The sequence below is a fragment of the Lemur catta genome, chromosome 1 (genome assembly GCF_020740605.2).
Source record: "Lemur catta isolate mLemCat1 chromosome 1, mLemCat1.pri, whole genome shotgun sequence".
Lineage (NCBI taxonomy): Eukaryota > Metazoa > Chordata > Mammalia > Primates > Lemuridae > Lemur > Lemur catta.
This window is the reverse complement of record NC_059128.1, coordinates 158,744,294-158,769,338: the sequence shown is the minus strand read 5'-3', so window position 1 is coordinate 158,769,338 and position 25,045 is coordinate 158,744,294. Positions and strand designations below refer to the sequence as shown.

Here is a 25,045-nt window from a genome sequence, read left to right as displayed (position 1 = left end):
TGTTCATTCTACCATTGCAATTCTTTAAAACCTAGTGGCATAGATTGAGACACAGCACTATTGTTTTACAAGACATCTACTGTATCTACTTTTGTTGGGATAAATACCCAGTAATTGCTGTCATAGCAAGAGGACCAGCACGGGTACTACTATTCACAGTGTTGCTTTTGTTTTTTTTTTTTTTCTTTTTTTGTATTATTTTGATCTACAGAGTAAATTATTATATATACATTGGAACCAGTTAATGCCCTTAGACAATGTATAGTTGTTTCATAAAGCAGGAAAGACAATGCAGGGGGGAAATAGGTGCCCAAAAGCACAGTCACAAAGGCTTCAGAAGTTCTAGATACCACTACAAGTCAATGTTGGAGATCACTTCTAAAACAATCAATGTTCAAGAGGAATGCTTTAATTTGGAGAAAATATCACTCCCTCCCACCCACCCCCAAACCTCCCCCCCTTTTTTTAATAATCTTTTCAATGCACTATCAAAAGTCCTGGCTCTTCAGATATACTTTAAACTATAAATAAACACTGCATAGTTCTCTTTTGTTTTGTTTTTTTTTTTGTTGTTTTTTGAAAAATTATTGCAGTACAAGGACTCCTATTTGGAATTCAGTAAGGAGCAAACAGCACAGGAGTGTGGGCGGTCCGAATGGGTCCTGGAGCTGGCCGCAGGAGAGCTGGAGGAAGTGCAGAAGTCTGGAACAGCGTTGCTGCTGGAGCAGTTCGAAGACTGAAGGGGGAACTTACTGCAACAGCAGCAGCAGCTGCTGCAGCTGCCAGGGGGTTGGGTAGAATCCGTGGAGCCAATGGCTTTGAAGGTTCTTTTGAAAATACTAATTTTACCTGGGAAGGGAAAAATAAAAAAATAGAGTAAAAGAACAGAAGTTTTGAAGTCTTTACTTAGAATCCAAAAGGGTAGGCAGCTTTTAACATGTAGCAGTAAACAACTACAAAGAAAAACTTACACTTGTGAACTGACAATAAAGATAACGGAAAGTATAGGACATTTTCCCTTTGGAAGAGTTGGAAGATATCAGAAAATGGTCAACCAGGGCTGAAAATTTCTCCTGAAATGTACTCAGACATGTTATTTTATTTTTGTTGAAAATTATATTTTCAGAGGAAAGTATCCATCTTGAAAAAAAGTAGAAAATTATTATGCCACCTTCTATATACATTAGCTATCAAAAAGTAGAGACTTTTAAAAGGAGATTTGTTAATGCTTTCAGCTGCTATTGCACTATCCAAGTGTGTAAACCGGGTGACACAGAGAATACTGTTTCCAATGGTGAGAAGTATTATTCAAAAGAAACAAAAATACAAAATTCCACTTTGAGTAAAGAAGTGAAGAAAATTTAGTGACCCCTAATTTTGACATGTTCCTCTTTGTGCAAACAGCAACCGTGTCCTAATTCTATTCTACAAAGCCAGTTCATTCTCTGGCTAGTAGTACACCAGTAAGATACCTGTTCTCAAGGAAAGAATGTACCCATTTATGGAAACAGTAAAATAGTGACAGTTATGAAGGAGGGGAGGGTTTAGATGCTAATAGCAATAAAATTTTGTCTGCTCTGTTTATTTAAGAACCATTTATCTCATTGTCAAAAGCTACATCTGTGATGACAAAAGATAGAACTCAGGGCTATAACTAGTGGTGCTGAAATATCAGCTCTGCATAGAATTCTCCACCTGCCAATGCAGTTAAAATCGGGTCTTTGCAGAAGAGTAAAGTAACTTCCTTTGAATAAAAATGGGTGATGCTACTAAATTAATTGGGTCAAATCATACTGGGGTCTCATAATAGATGATTGCAGTTTTCCTTTAACTGTATTTTCATGTGTCAGCAGCATACAATAGAACCAGATATTAAGATCTATGCTGAAGAAAGAGTTCAAAATGCACAATTTAGCACATACTAGAGATCAGTTGTTCTTAACTTTTCATTAAACCCTGAATTTCTCTGAAGAAAGCCACTGTCACCTCAATCAGAAAAACAAAACAATACAAAAGACATGTTCATCAACATTAATTAACAATGTCAAGAGGTTTCATAGATTTCCTCTGAAGTCCTACAAAAAAATCCAGGTCAAGACATTATAATAGTACACTTACTAATCTAACAAGCATATTTGGAGTGATGGGGGAGGGTGTTTCCCACGATATATTTCCCTAGGTTTCATAAAGTGTCCTGGTATGAATAATTAAATAAAATAAGCCATACTTTTGAGAGCGTGGTACTCAAAACCCAAAATTGTTGAGGGTATCAATAATATCAATCCTTTGTTTCTTAAACACATTAAAAAAGGACATAAAAGAACTTGTTTTTCACTGACCTTCTTTCATAAAGTTTATCTACTACATCAAGACCAGATTTTTTGAGATGACTTACTTGACTTAAAAGAACTTGGCTTTTTTCGCTTCCCTATGCTCTGTGATAAACCTGAGCTCAACTCAAAATCTGGGCTGTGGCTAGTAGTGGCAAAACTCTGAAATAAATCATGAACCCAGTAATTCCATTTGGGAATAGAAGTTGGACTCTTACATCAATTGCCTGTCATTTCTTAGATACATTCCATTTATTCCATTTGATAACTGACCACCACCAACAACAAAAATCTGAGTTCAGCAAACTATGTAATGCTGACGACTTATCAGTCCTTATCTTTTGGGAAGAAAGAGTGACACTCACCCCCAGTGGATGTGCTGCCTTCTGTAGTTTGTTGTAAGGACTGTATTTAGGTTTCGGGGGCTTTCCAGCAGCTCTGTCTTTGTGCCTTCTACTGCTAATGTGCTATTAAAAACAATTAAAAATGACAGCTTTAAAAAAGTCACTCAAAAAAAAAAAAAAAAAAAAACCTCACAAATATTGCTTTAACCTGAGAAAATATATTGATTATTTCCATGCAAGTTTAGAAAGACAGAAATAAAAGAGCATGCACTTTTGTCCTGGGATTCTGATGCCTTAAGGATATCCATTTTTATGATATCCATTTTAGTATATATTTAACAAATAGAAGCATCTTTTTTTCACCCAGTTTTTCTTCTTGTCACTGCACACATCTCCCTTTTTTAGAAAAGCATTTACAAAGGAAAGGAATGTCTGAAGAAATTTTATGTGCAAATAAACAAAGATGCCCAGGCGGGCATGAATTTATTTCCATACTAATATTTATCCTCACATTTGTACAGTCAAATGTCAACCCCTTAACTTCTAAAGATAAATAACTAGGGTGCATAAAATCAGCGAAATATCACACATATACATATAAAACACAACGCAATATGAGGGTTGGGCCTTCGGTTGGCAATGTATAATTGATCTCTTTGAAAGGCTATTCATAGTAAAAATGAATACAGCATGATTAGTCATCCCTTTAGCAGGTGGTGGAAGGATTTAAAAATACAGTAATACTATGTAATAAAGTACATAAAATAAAAGAACAGCACAGTATAAAATTAGTTGTAGCTTATAAATATCTAAACAAGTAAAAATGGAACATTGCAAGTTGACCTTTAAAGAAAATCAACACTTTTGAGTGGGAAATCTGGTAGAGAAAAGATCTGATATCCTTCTCCCACTCTTCCTATACCACAATAGTACAAATTCAATGCCATCAGTTTCTGAAAGGTTGCAGAAGTCATCGCATTTTAGTATTCTCTCAAGCAATTAAAATAAGCATAAATAAATAAGGATAGAAGGCTAGTGGGTGGATAGATGGGTAGATGAATGGATGGATGGGTGGGTGGATGGATGAGTGTATGGGACAGAAAGAGAAATAAAAAAGAGGCAAAAATATCCTCTTTATAAGGGTGTTCCCTATCTGTTTTTATTCTTAGAAGATGGGCTGCCCACCTGTTTAAGTTGTGTTTCCGAGTTGACGTGCACATCACAGATTTCACAGTGAAATGTTTTGTTTTGGAGGCCTGTGTTTCCTTTATTAACAGGTCCTTTGCCTTTCACTCCTGCCCTAGGAAAGGCTTTGATAGTGCCGCTTCCATTCCGGGCTTCTAGCATGGTTTTGTGCTTAGTACCTGCCGGAAATATTGAAAGAAAGAAAGAGAGAAGGTGGGAAGAAAGAGGAAGGGAAAAAATTTTAGCTAGTGTGTTCTTTCACAAAGCAACACAATAACAAAATTTCATGCCTTATTTTAGTGCAGTTCTTCCAGGAATTATGGTTCAAGGATGCTTGTGACATAGTAGACTGTAACAATGTGCTCTCATCACCTTATATAGCATTATTAAATTATTCATTTTTTCTAATGCTTCACATCATAAACAAGCACCATCAACATAGTAACTAAATGTGAGAGTCCTGAGGCGAAATTAAATGGGTGTGACTTCACTTCATTTCCTCTTGATGCTAATAAGACATAAATGATAGCTGACGAGGAAGAGTGATTTAGCTGCTAAAGGTATAGTTGGAGGTGATGTGTAACAAATGTAATCAGTTTAAACATGGTGTGTTTACAGAAGTGGCACTAATTAAATACCCACTTTCTAAACAGAATACAAACAAGCTTTCTTGGCTATGTGTTTTAGGTTCACAGAAGGAAGAGTAATAGTGAAAAGATCTTAATGACTGAAAAGAAAGCCATATTAGGATAGTAAAGCCCATAGTGACTAGCTATGTATTTTTAAATGTAAACAAATGACCAAGAAGATGAAGTGTGAACTCATAGGCTAAGAAGATATACTACAGATAAATGCCTCTTTTTAATAAACCAATATCTTTGGGCTGTCACACATAAGTAACATAACTCTAATTATCAACCATTAACATTTGCTTTTATGAGATCACTGTAGTTACATACAGTTCATAATGGCAGTTTTCTCTCAAAGTTTTGCTTGATATCTCCTTTTTCTTAAAGTTGATAAATATTCTTTATTTTTTCTCACTTAGCCATGTGTTTTTGGCATGAAATTTTGTTTTACAATCATTTGTGTTCTTTCTGTCATTCTGATTTTTAAAATATTTTTGTAGTAGTGCTAATTGTATTTATTAGATTGTCGGTCAGTTCTGAGTCATGGGCCAACTTCCCAGAACCACTGAATATTAATGAGGAAAGCGCTTTGGGAGGGCACTCTAGGTCCGTGCCCACGACCTCATGTTAAACAAGGGACAACACATGAAGCAGATTTACAGAGTACATGTTTCCCTTCTTCAAATTGATAATAACTTTACTGAGTCTAATATAAAAAGTGTACATTCGTACAATTTAGATTACCCACTTTGAATATCCACATTCTTATCCACAGCTTTTCTAATGTTTATATCTCAGCATATTAAGGAAAGAGAAAAAAGTCAGCATCCTGCAGGAAGATTGGAGGAACTGAAACTCGGAGCCACAGAGCTGCCCCGTGATGACGGGCGTGATGCCTCACTGAAGCTGGCGTTCGCCCATCTCCCTTGTAGCAGAGTGAGCCCAAATGCTGTCCACTTCATCTGAAGTTGGCACGCCTGGGAGCAGGGCACAAAAATGCCCTAGGGAGCAAGAGATGAATATGTAGATGGTTGGGCAAACTTCTTTATCTCAACAGATACTTTTATGGAAAAATTTTTTTCCACACAGATTCTTCAGTCAAACTAAGAAGCACTTGCGGGGCAGGTTTGGTCTATGAATGCCTAAGAAGGCAGCTGGAGATTGATTCTCATCCTGACTTTCTTGAAGGACTCCAAGTTCACTTTTGGTTAATATCTTTCGTGATTGAGGGTTGGTGTTTGGTAGGTGGAACCCAAATGGATCAGAATACTGCTTTAACCTATGCAACAAGATTTAAGCAATTTATCTTAAATGGGAAGAAAGAAAAAAGCCAGACATAAGTGGCTAGCTTCAGGATTGAGTGTCGAGTGTTAGAGAGGTGAGGAGAAATTTAAAAGATTTGGCCCCAGTAGTAAGGCATAGCAATAGCAGGAAAAGATCCATAAAATAAAGTGCTTCCCAGAATATCTTTGGAAGGCGAAGACCTACCTATGTCATGCCCCTAGAGGAAGAGTAGAAATGGGACATATGTGAACATTTGAGAAATACCCATCCTCTCAGAAAATCATTGGGTGGTTAGAATTATTATTTCAGTGTAGTCTTTCCACAGAAGCTAGAGGAGATAGGAAAATCAAATATATCTACCCATTCATGCCTAATACACACACACATACATGCACACATGCACATATACACATACACATACATTAAAATGTGGCAAGATTGGGGGAGAGAACTTCAATTACTAGCTTGGACTGTGAGGTTACTGTTCATGAAACAGAGTGGGACTTTGTACAGTATAACCTCATGCACTTACTAACATTGTCAGTCATAATTAAACAGCTATTAGATAGTTTTATAAGATCTTAAAGCTTGAATAGTCAGTAAGAGTGGCTGTATTTCCTCCTAATACAGATAAAACTCAGTAAAATGTAGTCAACTTTAAAGGATTTACATTTTTGCGAGATAAAATGTGCATCAATAATATAAGCATAGTGATTATTAGAAAAAACTCCTATTTACTGAATCTTTAATAAATATAGGACACTGTGCTAACATTTTTGCCTACTCACAGCTACCCAATGAATTAGGTACTATTATTACCTCCATTTTGGAGATAACAAACTAGGATTCAGAAAGGTTAAGTTACTTGCTCATGGTCACAAAGTAAGCACTACTTGAAACCCTTGGGAGGTAGAAAGCAGATTTCTAACTAAGTCCCTACAAATCCACAAAGGATTTCTAAGCCATCTGGATACAGTTACACGTGAATCTCCATAGCACCTTTATTTTTCTATTTTGTTAATATAGTCTCTTCTAAACGTGGATTTTAATTTGAGTCTTTAAAATTCTCCTCCAGTTCCCTCCCCCTTTTATTTCTCATAGTGCTGTTTTTTGCTTAGCAGAGTTCCATGAATCAAGAGGCACAGAAAGGCTGTGTCTCTGTGACAGCCAAAGGTATCACCACTGGTTTCAACATCATGTAAACATCTTGCAAGGCTGTGCCTTCCTCTGTGATGGCTCAGCAGGGCTGTCACAAGGCTGCTTCTGTACTTTACTCCTTCTTCCTCTTTGGAGAGATCTGCAAAGCTAAGTGGACTATTTTTCTCCTATCACTTTTAAAAGGCTGACACTCTCAATGACCTTCACTTGAAGCTTCACAATTTCTGAAAGGTGAAACCATACTCCAACCGCAGTTTAAATTCAGCAAGGCATAAGGTTCCAAGAAATCCTGTATTTGTTTGCTTTTTGCTTATTTATTTATTTTGAGGTACTTTGGGGCAAGATACATATTCCTCTTATATCTGTAAAAATAAAGTAACATGGGAAGAAGCGGCTAGCTTTCCCTTCCATTCTCTGTCATCTTTAATGACTTCTCTTTTAGCTGGCTCTTGAGTTAGGTACTGGCTTAAAGGAAAGGTAGATAAGCAAGAAAACTAGCAAATGACTTTTAAAAATTAAATAAATATTCATTAGGAATAATTCATTAGGTCATATGGAAAATAGAGAAGCATTTTTAAAAAAAGAAAACAAAAAATATAATTCCACCAACTGGAGGCACATCAAAATAATAATGGTTATCATGTATCAGTCTTTTATTTTCTATTTGCATATATGCATTTTCAAAGTTGGGATAGGTTAGCTAAAGTGTGTTTGCATAAAAATTCCTGTGGAATTACATATACTTTTAGAAATGCAAATGATCTTTAGTGACAGCATAGACTTGCAATACATGGATATGATATATTTAACCACTTATCTAATATTAGACATTTGCATTATTTCCTTTTATTTCCCTATATAATTAGCTTGTAATGAGCATACTACTCATTACTTCTTTTATCACATATTTGATTGTTTCCTTAGGATAGATTTTCATAAGTGGTTTTATAGGGACAAAGACTATGACTATTTTTAACTCTCTCGATTCAAACTGCCAAATTACTTCTAAACATTACAAAGAATGTTTCAGGCCGGGCGCGGTGGCTCACGCCTGTAATCCTAACACTCTGGGAGGCCAAGGCGGGTGGATCGCTCGAGGTCAGGAGTTCGAGACCAGCCTGAGCGAGACCCCGTCTCTACTAAAAATAGAAATAAATTATCTGGACAACTAAAAATATATATAGAAAAAATTAGCTGGGCATGGTGGCGCATGCCTGTAGTCCCAGCTACTCAGGAGGCTGAGGCAGTAGGATCGCTTAAGCCCAGGAGTTTGAGGTTGCTGTGAGCTAGGCTGACGCCACGGCACTCATTCTAGCCTGGGCAACAAAGTGAGACTCTGTCTCAAAAAAAAAAAAATGTTTCAGAGGGATTTATTTTATAGTGAAAGCTATTTTGGTTTAGTCTAAAAAATTTGCCCCTCTATAATATAAATTTCAGTATCTTCAAGTTTAATTTTTCAGAATGTCTATTAAATAAATAATATTTGATAGCATTTGACTACTCCTCAATAAACACATGCAATTGCCAGCAATAATTTAGTTACCTTCTCATTGACAAGTTCAGAGATTCAGCTTATAGGTAAATTGGCAGGAAAGTAATCAGTCTCCATACAAACGGCAAAGTGCAAAGGTTTTCTTTTTGATGTGTTTATTGATGATATTCAGTATAATAGCATTGTATCCCAACCCTGTGTGTCTTGAAGGAAAAAAAATTCTCTTGAATCTATAAACCTGAAATGTATAATTACCATCAAAAACCTCCGTGTGTTCTTTTTTTAAACCTTTAAATGTCAAATTAACTTTTTATTACACCAACCTCCATATAGCACACATTTTCCATGTTAATTTTGTCTTAGGGAAGAAAACTTGGGTTTACTTTATCAGCGAACATTAAGGCACCCAGAATGGCATCCCGGGTATTAGGTGACCAAGTAATGCCCCACATGAGTAAAAAATGGTATTATTTCTGTCAGTTTCCTGGTTGAAAGTAATTTGCTGATTTACCAGTAATGTATCTGAAGTCCGATTTGCAGAGGTGAAAGTAGAGCCCAGGAAAACAAGAAGTCTAAAACAGATTTAAAAATAACTTTGCTTTTAGCATCAGAAAAGGCCCCTGAGGGAAAGTTCTGGTCAGCATGGGGTAGAAGACAAACCAACTGAAGGACCCTGTGACCAAAGAAAGCCCAGGGAAGAGCTCTGCAGGCTGAGGGACCCAAAGGGCAGAGCACATAGCTCCTCACATGGGGGACATAAATGCATGGAGTCAGTATAGTAATAATCCTTGAAATCCCAGCATGTGACCCAGAAAGCTGCTTTTAGCCAGAATGCCCTGAAACTCTGATTCCGGGGAACACTGAGGCTTTCCTATGCTGCTGTAGACATACATTGAATAATCTTTATGTACGCCCATCTCTTGTCCTTAAGAACAAGGCCATTAAGACCATGGAAAGTGCCAGGTTGCTTTTATATGCATTCCCGAAGAGAGCCTAGATTAAAGGTCTTCACATAATTAACATTCAACAATCAATAAATGGACAAATTAATCATACTTCCATAGCATAATTGAGATATGATGCTTTCTTATTTATAAAAGCAGTGTTTTTGTTTGCTTTTTATGTAAACTAGTTTTGGTTTTTAAATTTTTTTTAATGAAAGTAACAGATGCTTTTGGTAGAAAATTGAGAGAGCACAGAAGGATATAAAGTAAAAAGCAATAGTCTATCCACATCTCAACTTCAAACTCCAAGCTCTCAGTTGTGACATATTTTCATGTGTAAACTTTCAGAAATGTTCTAAATATCAATGACTTTATATGAGGCATGGGCAGGAAAAATAATATAGGTTGAATATTCCACTGGTTTGCACATGAAACCGCTTTTAATAAGAACAGTCATATAAAACTACACAGCCAGAAAATGCATCTTGACACATCTCTGAAGTCACTCATTCTGGTTGTTAATCAGTGAGGGGTCGCCAAATGTGAAAAACTAAGCCATGAATGCTCACAGGGATGTAAAAATTATTTTTATTAGGTAATATAACCTAAATCATTCACTGTCACAATCCCCCAAACATACTACTTGTGAATTATAGCTGTAGTACACACGGTCCAGTAGAACTTCTGTGATGACAGAAATACCCTATACCTATATATGTACATGGCTAATAAGTAGCCATGAGCTATGTGTGGCCCTTAAGCACTTGGAATGAGGCCACTGCAACAGAGAAACTGAAGTGACAATTAATTTAAATGAGGCTAGTGGTGGCCATAGTAGACAGTACAAGTCTAATATTCAAGGATGCCCTGCATAGGCATGTGGAACATAAAGGAGGTACAAGGCTGCATTGTATTTGTTTCTTTTTTTGTTGTTTTTTATCATTTGTAGAAAGTTTAAAGAAGACACATAGTAGAATTCTAAAGATGTAGAAACAACCCAAGTGCCCATAAATACATGAGTGGATTAATGAAATGTGGTATATGTATACCATGGAGTTCCACTCAACCACAAAAAAACAATGGTGATCTAGCACCTCTTGTATTAATCCTGGATAGAGCTGGAGCCCATTCTACCAAGTGAAATATCAGAAGAATGGAAAAACAAGCACCACATGTACTCACCATCAAATTGATTTTAACTGATCAACACTTATGTGCACATATAGTAATAACATTCATCGGGTGTCAGGCAGGTGGGAGTGGGGAGGAGGGGATAGGTATATTTACACCTAATGGGTGCAGTGCTCACCATCTGGGGGATGGACACGCTTGAAGCTCTGACTCAGGTGGGGCAAAGGCAATATATGTAACCCAAACATTTGTACCCCTGTAATATGCTGAAATTAAAACAAAAACAAAAACAAAAGAATTATAAGAGTCTCTATCTTTATTTTTGATCAAATTGTAGCCTTACCATCACACTAGAAGATGCTAAATGAATATGGCAAATAATCTTTGGGCCATAATAATAATAAGGCCGTGAATACTGAACACTGCTGACTGGCTTGAATGAAATTTTCAAATGAAACAAGTCTCTGCATATTCTATTTCTGAACACAAGAGTCACAAACTAGACATGGATTTCTTGAAGGCAATGACTGAGTCTTGCGAATAGTTATATTCTTCGTGCCTAACACATAGCAGATGCCCAGCAAGAATTAGCTTAGGTAATGTTAATAGATATTAATACAGACTGATAAACACTCAACTTATCTTTTTTTCATTTGTAAAAAGTGTTATATAAACTCAAGCTGTGGAATTGTGTGGGATAGAATTTGCCTCCATTAGCTGTGTGAGCTTTGGTTTCTTTGTGCCTCAATGTCCTCAGTTATAAAAAAGGAAAATCATCTGCTCTACTGATTTATTGTTTTAAGAGTTATTCTTGGCACTTTGATATGCTCAATAAATTTTAATCCATCTTCTCTTTCTCCTTAACATTGTTGCTTTTGTTAAGGCAAAATTTTAAAAATCTCTAAGCATTCTAAAATTTACTAAAATATATCCTTTGATAACTATCTTTTCTGTATATTAAAACTTAGTGAGGGATAGAATAAACTGTCTGGGACTAGAAAAAAAAGAATGAATTTAGTGAAAATTATCAAATGTTACTACTTCAAGTCATTACCAGAAAAACCTGCCCAAATCAGTAATGAACTTTAACTATAAAACATTTCAAAGGGTTTTTGTTTAATTATATAGAGAAAACTATCAAAATTAGCTAAACAAAGCCTTAACTAGCAGAAAGTTTGGGGGTAATCTCTTTAAAGAAAAATACATCTTTTGTAGTACCTGTGTCTATGACATACAAGTTTAAAGGAGGCTTCCAGGTTTCTTAAAAAAGATTGTATCTTCTTAAGGTATTTAAAGCATTCTTAGACTGTTTTGTGAACCCTGCTAATATTAGCTCAGAGGAGGTACTTCTCTTTCCAAATTCTAAAAATATCAAAGCAAGAATGCTTCTGTTCAAATCCTATATTCCAATGTTATGGAATACAAATCAGTTAACTGCAACTTCAAATGGTTATACATAAGTGAAAAATAAAAACAGAAAGCAAATGAAATAACATAACTGACCTCTGAATAATACCAGCAGCACCTGTGGTCATACTAATAATCATGCCATAATATTTGATCCCTTAAAAGGGGCCATATAGCCTCTTAATGCCATTGAAGACAGACAGATACACAGAGAGAGAAAAAAACAAAGAGAGAGAGAGAGGGAGAGAGGGAGAAAAGCCCAGAGAGGACCATTGCCTTTCTCAGGCTCACATAGAAAAGCTACCTGGATATCTAAGGGTAAAATTCTCATCATTTCTAGTCCATTCTACTGGCCCATACTGAAGGCAGTGTTTGATGGAAATTGTATTCCCAAAATTTGCCTTTAAAAGAAAAACATGTTTTTGAAAGGTTATTGGCTTTCCAAGAGTACCCCTAGATGCACAATTCTACACTTAGTGTTAAAAACCCTAATTTATGTATACATAATATAGAATGTGTTTCCAAAGGAGAAAAATACTTAAAATTATTATTTGGATGGAAGGGAAACATCTCCACATTCTGCAACCTGGCTGCTTCAGATCAGAAGTGTCCTTCAAACCTGGTTCCCTGAAAAACACAACCCAATCTTACCAGTGATTTTCTAATATCTGGCTCTAGAAGAAAGCAGAGAAGTTTTACGAAGTTAGATTGGAGGGATAGGGGTAAGTGTAGGGAGCACTGGAGTTCTAACGGTGAGGCAGTGATTGTGGTCTTCCTGGGTGTTAATCATAAGGGGGTACATTTAAAGAGAATTTAGAAAACAAAAATTAAATGAACTAAATGGACAGGGAAGTCTGCTTTCTACTAGCACCATGAGCTGACAACTCTAATAATAACAGTTATTAGAGTTAGTCTAAAAATGTTTTGTTAGTCTATATTCTAAATAAGTGATGTGGTTACTATTGATGTTTACTATATATTAAATTAGCACATTTTTATTACTTATCCTATAACAGATATCACATGAGCTCCAGACACATACAAACTCAGTTACAAGTTTTTCTTTCATTAGTAAGTTCATAATAGTTCCAAATACACCGAGCTCACTAAGGGCATAGTGCATGCATTCAAGCCCTGTGGTACTCTATCTTTTTTTTTAATGTAAATAGTAGATTATAAATCAACAATGACAGCACATTGATTATAAAGATGAAGAAACAGAATTTGAGTTAATTCAATTCTGTCTTTCCATGTGACCAGCAGCAGTTTTTATGTTTAAAACAGTGAAATTGATTATGAGCAGTAAAGTATAATAGTTTTGTTTGGTAAGCTTCAGTTGCCCAAGTTGGTAACTGGCTAAATGATCCATTTGGTATTGGCTGCCTTCCTTTCTCTCTTTCTTTTTCTCACTCTCCTAAGCTATTTCTTTCACCTCCCTAAAAAACTATTTGCCCTCAAATTCTTGTCTCAGACTCTTCGTCTGAGGGAAACCAAATTAAAATGCACCACAATAATCCTATGACAAATTCTACAAATATGGCTCTAATTCCTGGCAGGAGAGTGGGTATACCTGAGCCTCTTTTCCTTTACTCAGTCCCTGAATTTCTCCATATCAGACCCTAAGGAAAAGATATAGAGGAAGCCAGTGCGCGAGTAGCAGTTGTTTGGATACAGCAAGAATTGCACTCACATTCATCTACATCTAGAGGAAATTCCAGACATAAGGAGCCTCCCAACACTGTTCCAGCTACAAACTACACAGCTGAATCTCGAGATCAAAAATGGTGGACAAAAGGAGTTAAAGAGCATCTACTTATGTTAGCTCTTCTTCTTCCTTTGCCACCTCTAGTCCTGACACGGACGGCTAGTGCAAAGGCTAGGGAGAGCTTAAAATGAGTATTAGGCCCTGGACTCTGGAGTGGGTGCTTTCCAAACAGAAAAAGATCTCTGATGCAGGAAGAGAAATACAAGGATAAGAAAAGCCAAGGAGTAGCTTGGAAAGAAGAGGAGTGGCTGTAGTCTGCAATCTAGGCTGAAAATTTAGAAGGAACACTCCTATAAAGAGATTCAAGTAAGGGGTGATAGCCACATTCACCTCCTTAAACTCTCAGATGAGATTGTTGTAGTAATTCTCAGCTCTGCCTGCAAAACACTGTGAGGGTATTTTCTTTTTCTTTTCCCCAAAATGATAGCATCCCAGGTCCTGGATATAATCATCAGAATTCCTGGGTATAGTGCTTGGGTAGATACATTTTTAAAGCTGCATAGGTAATTTTGACACACAAAACAGAGATAAGGACTATAGAATCAGAATATGAAAAATGTTAACCTGATGTGACGTAATCAAATTAGTAATTCCTTCTTTGCTGCTTCTAATAGGAATTCAAGAAGGATGTTCAAATTCTTGATAAATAAACTCTAGCCTCAAAGGACATGGTTTGTTTATTTGTCAAAATTGATCCCCCCTTAAAATGAATGTATTTCTCTGTCACTGTGAAATGATCAAGATTTCTCTAGAAACAAACAGACTTCCAATGATGTTTCTATTCTTCCAAGTATTTTGTATCCAGAAAGAAATGTATTTGTGTGAATTAAATACATGGCAAATCTGTATGGTATCAATTCTGACTTGGGGCCAGATGCTTTACTGTGCTTTTCAGCCCCTGAACTCATGAACTCTCCTTGACTATAATTAATGTATGCAGGGGGAGGATATGTGCTGAAGGAATTGTTCTCCATCTGCAATTACTCCTTAGAGTCTTGAAGTCAATACTTGAATATTACAAGTAAAGCACAACGATTGGTCAATGACTCAATATATGGCTATAATATTAACTCAAGGTATGCTTCACAAATGATTCTTCTTCTATTATAGTTGCTGACAGAGTCCCAGCAATGAACCCGGTCTTTAGAGAAAAGCAGATTGTGTGTGTATGTGTACATATGTAAGTGTGCGTATATATGTGTGTGTATATATATAGAGAGAGGCATATATACACACACAAATGCACACACACACACAGAACAGCTGGATGGAATGAAAATATATTGGTATATTAAGAGACCATTTGGTCCTGGCTTGTCAGTATTACAGTATTTTTCCTTTTTGCTATTAAAGTTCAGTGTTTAAGTCAGAGAGACCTGGGTTTAAATCATGGCTCTGTCACTTAATTAGTCATGTTCTGTGCCTTCTCTGAGCCTCAAACAAATGAAAAGAATAACATCTTTAAGTTGCTGGGAAGTTGTTGGGAAGAGAAAATAAAATATTACATTTAAAGATCTTACCTCAATGGCTGCACATAATAAACACTTTCTTAAGTTTCATTGTCCAGGTCACATAGATTTAGCACAAATAGCATTATTTGCCATAACAATTGTAATACAGGGGTTTTAACCAAAAGTACTTAGAGTCATGCAACCACATTTTGCAACAATAATATGGGTACAATTTTAGAAAGTTTCATTTAGATGCAAATGCATAGAAACAGCTAAACAATCTAGAAATCATATAAATGGAAAATATATTTCAGGGCCGGGCATGGTGGCTCATGCCTGTAATCCTAGCACTCTGGGAGGCCGAGGCGGGTGAATCGTTTGAGCTCAGGAGCTCGAGACCAGCCTGAGCAAGAGCAAGACCCTGTCTCTACTAAAAATAGAAAGAAATTATATGGTCAGGTAAAAATATATATAGAAAAAATAGCCAGGCACGGTGGTGCATGCCTGTAGTCCCAGCTACTTGGGAGACTGAGCCAGGAGAGGAGGATCACTTGAGCCCAGGAGTTTGAGGTTTCTGTGAGCTAGGCTGACACCATGGCTCTCTAGCCCGGGCAAAAGAGTGAGACTCTGTCTCAAAAAAAAAAAAAAAATATATATATATATATGTATATATTTCAGGATTATATTTTACTTCATCTCCTAATATTTAACAACACAGACACACACAAACACACACCATAGCCTGCAAGCCCTGGAAACTGTCCTTTGACCCCATATAAATGATACTTTGCTTGTCATTTTTATTTTTTAGTGGTTAATGAATTCCTTATAATAATTGCCAGTTTTCCTCCACCCCTTTGTCCCCTGCTGCAAAAGATCTCATCTATTCAGAGGAAGATAATTGCAGAGCTGTTGAGACAGAAAAGAAATCACTGCGTCTCACCGCTGTTGTGTGCCTCCAGCTGTGAGGCAGAGTTGACAGCAACCTTGCATAGCGAACAGTAAAGAAGCCGTTTTGCCTTTTCTTCCTCAGTCTCCGTGGAAGGACATGAGCTATTGCCAGTGGCTGTTGTGGGGCTTTTTTCTACTTTAGAGGTGATCTCAGTTGTCATAACACTGCTTTTGCGGATTTCCACAGTTGTCGTCGTTGATATTGCTGGTGTCCCTGCAGTACCGTCTGCATTCAAAATAGCATAGGAAAAAAGGGGGGAAACAGTGGTATTATCTTTTTCTATTTGGAAATGCATCACTAATATTACATTCTGCTAATAATGATAACAGCAGCTAGCAATTGGTGTTTATCAACTATGCATCAATCATCTCATAAGAAAATTTACATAGATGACCATATTTAATTTCATAAATTGCAATAAAACATTGAGATGATTTTTCAAAATATACATAAATACAATTTTCAAATATTCTATGGGATAGATAAACACAACCACAAATTTCTTTTGTTAACATATGGCCTCAGTAAAATAATATTTTAATATATTACATTCTACATACATATATTTCTACACAGATGGCTTTCAAAAATTAAAATAGAAGATGAATGGCTGTAAGATATTTTTCTTTTTTACTACTTATCTATTTTCCTTCTTCATTTCTTTCTTTAATTAAAAAACAGCTACAGATTCTTTTGCATATATGCTTATGCAAAAATAAATAAATTACAGAACCCTAACACCATAATTGCTTTGTCCAGATCAACAGTTCAGAAAATCATTGCCCTATTTACAAAGGGTTATAATTCAACACCAGGTACAAAAATCATCAATATCAGAAAAGGAGGAATTCTAGTCTAGCATATTTATTAAATGCATAGTCTGCAGTAGGCTGTATGCCAGGAGTTTGTGGCACAAGTATTCAAACATCAATAGTCACTATTCCCAAGGAATTCACAAAATGGTTACACCATGTTGTTGTCACATCATTTCAAGAGTTTAACAACCATGAAAGTGTTGATGTACTGTAACCCTACAACTCCTCTGGCTCCAAAGTCTGAATCTAAATCTGGAAAGATCAACCTCCAAAGTAAATCTACCCTGCCCTAAGTTTACTTGGGTACACACAGCTCTCTTCTCAAATATGCCAATCACCATGATGTTAGCAATGTTTGCCATATCCAGTAATGAATTACAAATGAGCTCTACACTTATATGCTATCTACCCATGTACTACTTTTTTCTGCCTTCCAGCTGGCTTTTAACCAATATCCAAAATATTCCCACACTGTCTTTACAGCTACAGCTGCTCTTAGAACTCCCTTTTATTCCTTATGCTGCTATGGTCACTATTTAAAGCCACACAAAAAGTTCATGATAAATGGATTGGGCAGGGGTGTAAGGGACAGTGTTTTCTTGCAAAGAAGTCTTGTTTGCATAAATGCTTGCTTCTTGTTACCTCACACTACCAAGAGTTGATTGCAGCTACTGGATGCCTCTTTCTTGGATAGCCTCTTTGATCCAGTCATATGGGTAAGATTGTTTACTGCTACTTTTCTAAATATGGCATCAGAAACACTAGTCAATAATAAGAGAAATAAACTCTTGTTAAGGACTCTCGTATAAAAGAATTCATCCAGATCTTGTTTCCTTTGCCTGACATTTCACACACTTTTAATCACTTATTTGGCGGCTAAGATCATCAAGTGAGTCTCTTTCAGTGTCCTGGAGAACATTCACTAATCATGTTTTTTAAAAAATCATACTGTAAATCAGCACCTCATGGCTAGAGAAAATAAAATTACTCTAACACCAAGTTTTGCCACTGGAATACACGTATTCCCTTGGCACGGAAAGGTCCACTTCCGGATTAGTTTTTACTTGCCTGCTAAGGTTCCATTAGTAAAAAGATAACCAGAAAATATCTCTGAGAACCTAGAATTGGCATAAAACATAACAACCTTAACATGATGTCATAGCTGTTCACTGTCCTCAAAAAACAAGAAATGATTGTTTGAAATTATGTGTATATGTACCTATGAATAAATAACAAATGGCCAATTTGCTACATGTTTCATATACTTAAAAATAATTTTACATACTTATAAAATAATTCCATTTAACTTTTACACAAAGCTGTGAAAATGAGAAGGTTCCAGACATTAAGGAAATTTCCCAAGGTCACACAATTAGTATATGGTAAGCCAGAGTAACGCATTAAATAGAACAAGGAAATTACAGATTTTAAAAATATATACATAAATATATTGGAGAGGATACTCTCAGCCATGACTGTGATTCTCCATAATAAGGTCACAAGCTCCAGTGGGATAAAACCTCTAAATTGTTCTTATGATCAGCTCTACATCAAGTGACAACCGTAAATACAGATATTATATTTAAACTTAATGTGGCCACATGCTGAAACCAGAGTGTGATACTGTGGGCATTTATTTCATTGAAATCTACCATGGCAAAGATTTCCTTAGTAATACCTTCTTCTAACAGCTTTTCCTCTGGATTGACATGTTTATTTTATATCTTGATCTGAAAATGGCACATAGCATAGATCACAGTAATCCTAAGCTAACTTTCCTATTTATAGTGAAATTTGTTAACACAAGTATAGCATAAACAAAACCAGGAATCGTCCAATCCCTGTGATAGCTACATTAGTGTCTCTTCTGACCCTAGAGGATAATGTACATTTATACCAAAGACACCACAGGATTAGAGACACCAGATTCTCTATGCCTGGGGCTTAGTGAAGTATTAACATTTCTTAAGGCAAGTTCCTTGCATGAGACAGGCTTAGGGGAATTAATATCAAAATTCTTAACTTCTGGGGCTTCTACTTTGTGGCATACTTTTGACCACACAGCTGAGCACAAATCTGTTATTTCTTGAGCTTGTGTTTATTTGTAAGAAATACAAAGTTACATTTTTCTTTTTAAATTTAATATATAGATCTTGACTCCACATGGTAGGATTATTATTAATTTATAATACAACATAGATTTTTTTACTAATCTTTCTTTTATCTGTGATAGAGTATCCTTTTTTTAAACTGAGAAAGTAAATTAAATATATTTTAAGATTATATCTTATTCAAAGAATATGTATTCTACACATTGCATACAAAATTATATATAACAAAGAAATTTTCTTTACTATGGTACATTAACTAACCAATTATAATAATTCTAACACTCTCATTAAAATAGAATCTTAAATGAATGATCATGTTAACAGAATATACCCTTGATATGATGTGGTGAGAATTACTTTTGTGGTCTACTTCTTCAAAATATATAACCCGTGTCTAACCATGAGAAAAACATAAAGCAAACCTAAGCTTAAGGACACTCTACAAAATTCCTGTCTGGTACTCTCTAAAATTAACAAGGCCACCAAAGCAAGGCAAGTCTGAGAAACCGTCACAATCTAGAGGAGCCTAAGGAGACGTGAAGACTAAATGTAATATGGGATCCTGGATGACATCCTGGCGCAAAAGTAAAGGACATTAGGTAAAAATGTAGGAAATCTGAATAAAGTATGGGTGTTAGTCACTAATAATGTATCAATATTGGTTCATTAGTTGTGACAAATTTACCATAGTAATGTGAGATGTTACCAATAAAGGAAACTAGGTGCAGGGTATATAGGAACTCTGTTATATTCTTGCACCTTCTCTGTAAATCTAAAACTATCCTAAAAGAAAAGTTTATCACATTTAGAAAAAATAGAATTACAACTAGTTAACAAATAGTGGATCATTCTGGTTACTTTGTAGAATTATAGAAGGGACCTTCATGGTTTTATAGTATAGCTTTCTTGATTTTTAGATAGGGAAGTTTCAGTAAACTTCTCAAGATCACGTTGTCCTCTAAGGTAGAAACTAAGACGGGACATTGTATCTTCCATTTCCAAATCTAGTGCTTGTTATCTTACCTGCAATTACTCATGCACTCAAACTTTATTCCATCAATATTTATTAAGTAGCTCTTTTGTACAAAGTTCTATGCTAAGCCATTGGGGATAAGAAGTCCAATAAACATAGATTATGTACTTAGTGGCAAAATAGTTTATAAGACATAGACAATGATATTAAATAATTATAAAATTATTAATAATAATCCCTAATCTATTTTGTTCATTCCTATAACCTTGCACTTATACTTGACATGAAATAAACACAATAAATAACAATGAAGGAAGGAATGAACAACAATAATACCTAATCATTGTGGAAGCACTTTTCCAGCATTTAATAGGTATTAACTCATTCAATCCTCATAAAAACCCAAGAGGTGCATATTTTTATTACTGTTGTAGCAAAGAAACTGAGTTATAGAGAATCTGGGAACTTTCCCAATGCCCGAGCTGCTACCAGGTACAGCAATGATTTGAACTCAGCTTGGTTCAGTTGTGTGTGCTTTTCATTTATTTTTTATTGCTAAAATTTTCATTTTTTAGTAAGAGAATTTGAATTAGTCATGCTTTATTATTCATGCTGAAAGATAACATCTTAAACATTTGACTTTAAAAGAAACTAAACATGGCCCGAGCTAGAGTCAATCATGTATGTCCAATCATCCATTATGCTAAAGTATTAAGTTGCTCAAATCCATTTAAAAAAAGAAAAGAAAAGAAAAATCCACAAGTCTCAAATAACCTCTTGTGCAGAATGATAAGAATAAATCGCACTGCACCTTCACTGCACTATTTTTTTGTCCAAAAGATGAGAAAGTAGAATAATGATTCACTTTTCTCAGTGTTTCCCAAAGGCTGATTCAGATTTTTGTTTGCACTATACAACCAATGACTCTAGAAACAACGTATGTGACAGAGAGTTGAAAATAATGGGTGAGATTCAGTGGGAAGATATGGTTAGACGGTTTGGGCTTGCAATTCTGTACCATTTTTCTGCCAGCACCCTGTAGCAAATATTCATTATTGCAACTGTCACTATTTGGCTTTGGCGTAAAAACAGATTGCTAATACTTTCTGGAATGCGGCTTTAGTTGAGAATGAAAGGAAACATGTCAATATTCAGAGTGCCCTATTTGTGCCCTTCAGCTTGTATAAAAACATGGTAAATACTTTTTAAAAAATCCATAAAGCATAAGAAAGAATTCCAGGAAACATAAACAATTTGAATTCTGAATAATAAAATTAAGCTGCCAAGTTGCATGGTCTGGGTAAGAAATTTATTCCTCTAGCTACAGACTTCATAACCCAAGTGGGAAAACCATAGGTGAGTTATTTAATTTTCCTCCCAGGTAACAGGGATTAATGTTATGACCTAAAGATGCTCATCATGTTTTCCTGCAGATTGAAGACTCAGAATTAAATCCGATTTATTTCTTCTTCCCTGTGTGAATTTAAGTCTCACTTAGACTTGCTAGCAAATGAGTAAAACAGCTGCTTCCTCTTAAATATGCTGACATTCTGAAGTATAAAAAGGTGCTTTGTGACTAAAAAGAAAAATCACAAGTCTTTAGAAATTATTATTGGTGGTTGCTTTTTTATCAATTTTATTTGATTCCACCACCAACATTTATTGAGCACATTACCACACTCTATGACCCAGGCAGGAATAGCCTCTGTAATGGGCTCTGCTTTGCACTTTTGAGAGCTCCACAAATCACAAGCCACTGAAACAAAAGCTCCTTTATTTTTGTATTTTTTGATCTTGTAAAAAAGTTTTGCAATTAAGCAAATAGAAATCATGGGAAGAGAAATGAGAGCTGAACTGGGCTCCCTAAAGGCCAGAATATAGAGGCTGAGAGTTCATAGGTGTGTGTGTTTGTGTGTGTGCGTGTGTGTGTGTGTGTGCACGTCTGCTTATGGATTTACGTGTGTGTCTATGCGTGGGTCTATGTGTGCCTGTGTGGCTATACATACATATCTCTATTGAAGTGTATTTGTGTGTGTGTGCTGTGAGGTCAGAGAAGATCACAGCTTCTATCTGGAAAGCAGAGAAAGAATGGCTGCTCTCGTACAAATTTGACCACCTCAAATAACCAAAATATTTAATATATGTCTAAGCAGACAAAGTCCCCCCAAACATTTTCTCCTTCCCTTCCTCTAGGGTAATATAGTTGTAGAAAGTGCTTAAAACTGCCTGGAAATCCTGAGTCCACTGAATGAGGCTGGGGAGAATCAACCCTCCACCTGCAGGCTACCTGGCTTGAGTGGATCCAGTCATAAGCCAGAAGTCCTGGCTTTGCACACAGCTGCTGCTCTGTTCCTGCAGATCTGTTTTGCACTAGGTAAAGCTCAGGGCTGACTCAGGTGAGTAGATTTTTTATTCTCCAGGTCACAAGGGCAATCCCTGGGGAACAAGCTATGGGGCTACTAAGTGAGACTTGATAATTATTTAGATATATGGCATATAATTTCTATTTATACTCATGTCTCAACCCTGAAAATTTTGGGGATATGTTTGATTGAACCCTTCCTATGTGTCAGATCTTGTGCTAAGCACTGAGGATAAAGAAATAAATGCAATATGACTTGTATATGAAGGAGTGATAGAGCTCTAATAAGAGAAGAGTGGAGGGAACAGTGGCTTCACACTCTATGAGGAGGATGAGCAGTAGTAGGAGATGTTACTAGAAAACTTAGAAAAATTAGTTGTACTTTAAACTCTGATTTTTATTACATTTCTAATGGTCTGTCACTTGGAAATTCCATTCAAAAAGTGATCCCATGTACTTTTAATCAGTGATAAGTTCTGCTCCATAGTAACCTACATGAAATTCGTCATGTTCTAAGGGATCAGGTGAGTATTTCTTTTTACCTTTATGCCGTTTGAACTAGATTTCCCATTCCTTATATGTATTCTCTTATAGAAAAGAAAGGGATTTTTAAAACTCACTAAACAAAAATATCAAACTGCAACTTTTGAGATGTTTTTCAAAGCTGCCCAATCTATGGTCTGTTTCACGCAATTATGTAGAGTAGATTCGTACACAGACATAATGGTAATCTGTTGAAATCTCTTTACATTGGGTATATCACATGCAGATCAGAACATAAATTATTACAATGAAAAGGTATTGGAGACAGAGCTTATTAAAAAAAGATTCAAATTTTGGATTTCCCTCTTGAAGCCAAGGACCAATTAGTTTCATAGGGACTGGCCATTTTCTCAGAGGATTTGAGAGGGCAATGTTAGATAACTTTCATGTCATAGGATAATTTATTCAAAATTTAGGCTATTCCTATCGCTCACTCAAATTTTGGGGTAAGCGCAAGAGAAACACGTTGCCAGGTTAGAATGTGGCTGCAGAAGCCCTAAGAAGAAGATGGTGATCAGGACCAGGTCAAAGATGGCTTAAGTTGGGTCAGACAACTGCGGAATGAGCTAATAAGCTGCAGAAGGGACAGGAGAATCAGGCCAAGCAGGAGGGAGAAGCAGAGGCGCTGGCAGTGCAGTCTCAGCAGGAATTGTCCAGTCCCCTGGGGAGTTAAGCAGGATCCAAAGTTGGCTGCCGAAGCTGAGATCTACTCTATATCTGTGAACCCTACCTCTCTGAAATGTCTTTGACCTTGAAATGGACCTCTTGAGTTTGAGCTGGGATTTCATCAAGTATAAGCAGGCATACTCTCTCTGAGCAATGGTCTCCCTCCCTCAAAAAAAAAAAAAAAATTAAAAAAGAGCCAACAGGAAAAACAGAAGATGTAAATGAGTGAAGTGGGCCAACTGACAACAACAGTATTAGGGATACGTCCACTTTTACCAGATGCTTTATTACTTTGGTAAAAGACGAAAATATAAATTTTATGGAAAATTTCCAAATTTTAAATGTTAATGCGCGCGTGTGTGTGTGTGTGTGATATATATATATATATATATATATATATATATATATATATATGGAGAGAGAGAGAGAGAGATTGTGTGTGTGTTTAAAATCCTGCACAGATTGAAATCTTCTACACACTCTATGGTCTGCCAGTTTTGAAAGGTAGGCTGGGGTACTGTGTCCATGCTCTCAAACACTGCTCACTTCCACAGTGGTTATGAGACTGATCATTTGGCTTGATTTGGGCTCTCCTTCAAAATACCAGGTCTCTATTTTAAGTAGGGATAAGCTGATTGGAGTTAGTATTATTTTTTTTTTCTTTTTGCCCTCTTTCTTTTCTTTAGAATCCACAAATAAGTAATTCACTCTAGGGCAGAAGCCTTGGCATGTCTTTTCAGCCTAACTTAATATCCCAGGGATGTTCTTGGCTGATAATAGTCACCTCAGCAATCTACATCAGTGTCTCATCATATCAGAGCCTTAGTTTCTAAAAGTCAGTGAGGATTATATTCCCTACTCCTATGGTATATTACATAGTCCATAACACAACTAGAACAGCATCTGCTAGATAATTGGCCATTGATAAATATAGATACTGCTGTCATCAAATTGAGTCTACTAGGTATTTGCTTTTCTTGCAAAAGTTGGGGTTATATTCCTGTAATGTGCTAGACTGAAAATCGGCATAGCAATATAAATAGCCTATCTTTGGCCTCCAAACTAAGTTTTCACCCTTAATCATTTTCCCTTTATAATTTGTTTTATAATGTTTCTTTCACTCCTTCCTTATGCTTCTTTGGCTCTCACAAAGAAGATGTTGTTGGGGCCAAGATGTTGGGAAACTTTCAGGAATGCAGAATAATCCTGTTACTGTAAACTAGTGATTGTGAAACTTTGGTACGCACCTGAATCACCTGAAGGGTTTGACAAACACAAACTACCCAGTCCTAGGGCCAGAGTTTCTATTTCAGCAGGTATCCAACAGGCCCTGAATATCTGCACTTCTAACAAGTTCCCAGGTAGTGCTGCTGCTGCTGCCAGTCCAAGAACCACACTTTGAACCACCATTGACAGATCTGCCAATTAGTTTCTGTTTTAGATTAACTGGTCTCAGCTATGTCACTTAAATAGCAAGTCATGAATGTAAGAAAATGGAAATTA

General features: G+C 36.2%; 1 protein-coding gene across 1 annotated transcript in view; it reads right to left on the bottom strand.

Annotated features, from left to right (window-relative positions):
* Nucleotides 1–545: 545 nt before the first annotated feature.
* The window catches only part of ZNF385D (zinc finger protein 385D), a 288,653-nt gene continuing 264,153 nt past the window's right edge, over nt 546–25,045 (bottom strand). The window contains exons 5-8 of the mRNA XM_045555815.1: nt 16,064–16,297; nt 3,860–4,038; nt 2,696–2,797; nt 546–849 (exon numbers count right to left, since the gene is read on the bottom strand). Of these exons, the coding sequence (XP_045411771.1) occupies nt 616–849; nt 2,696–2,797; nt 3,860–4,038; nt 16,064–16,297 (749 nt within the window). The 3' untranslated portion in view covers nt 546–615. The remainder of the gene's footprint in view (nt 850–2,695; nt 2,798–3,859; nt 4,039–16,063; nt 16,298–25,045) is intronic.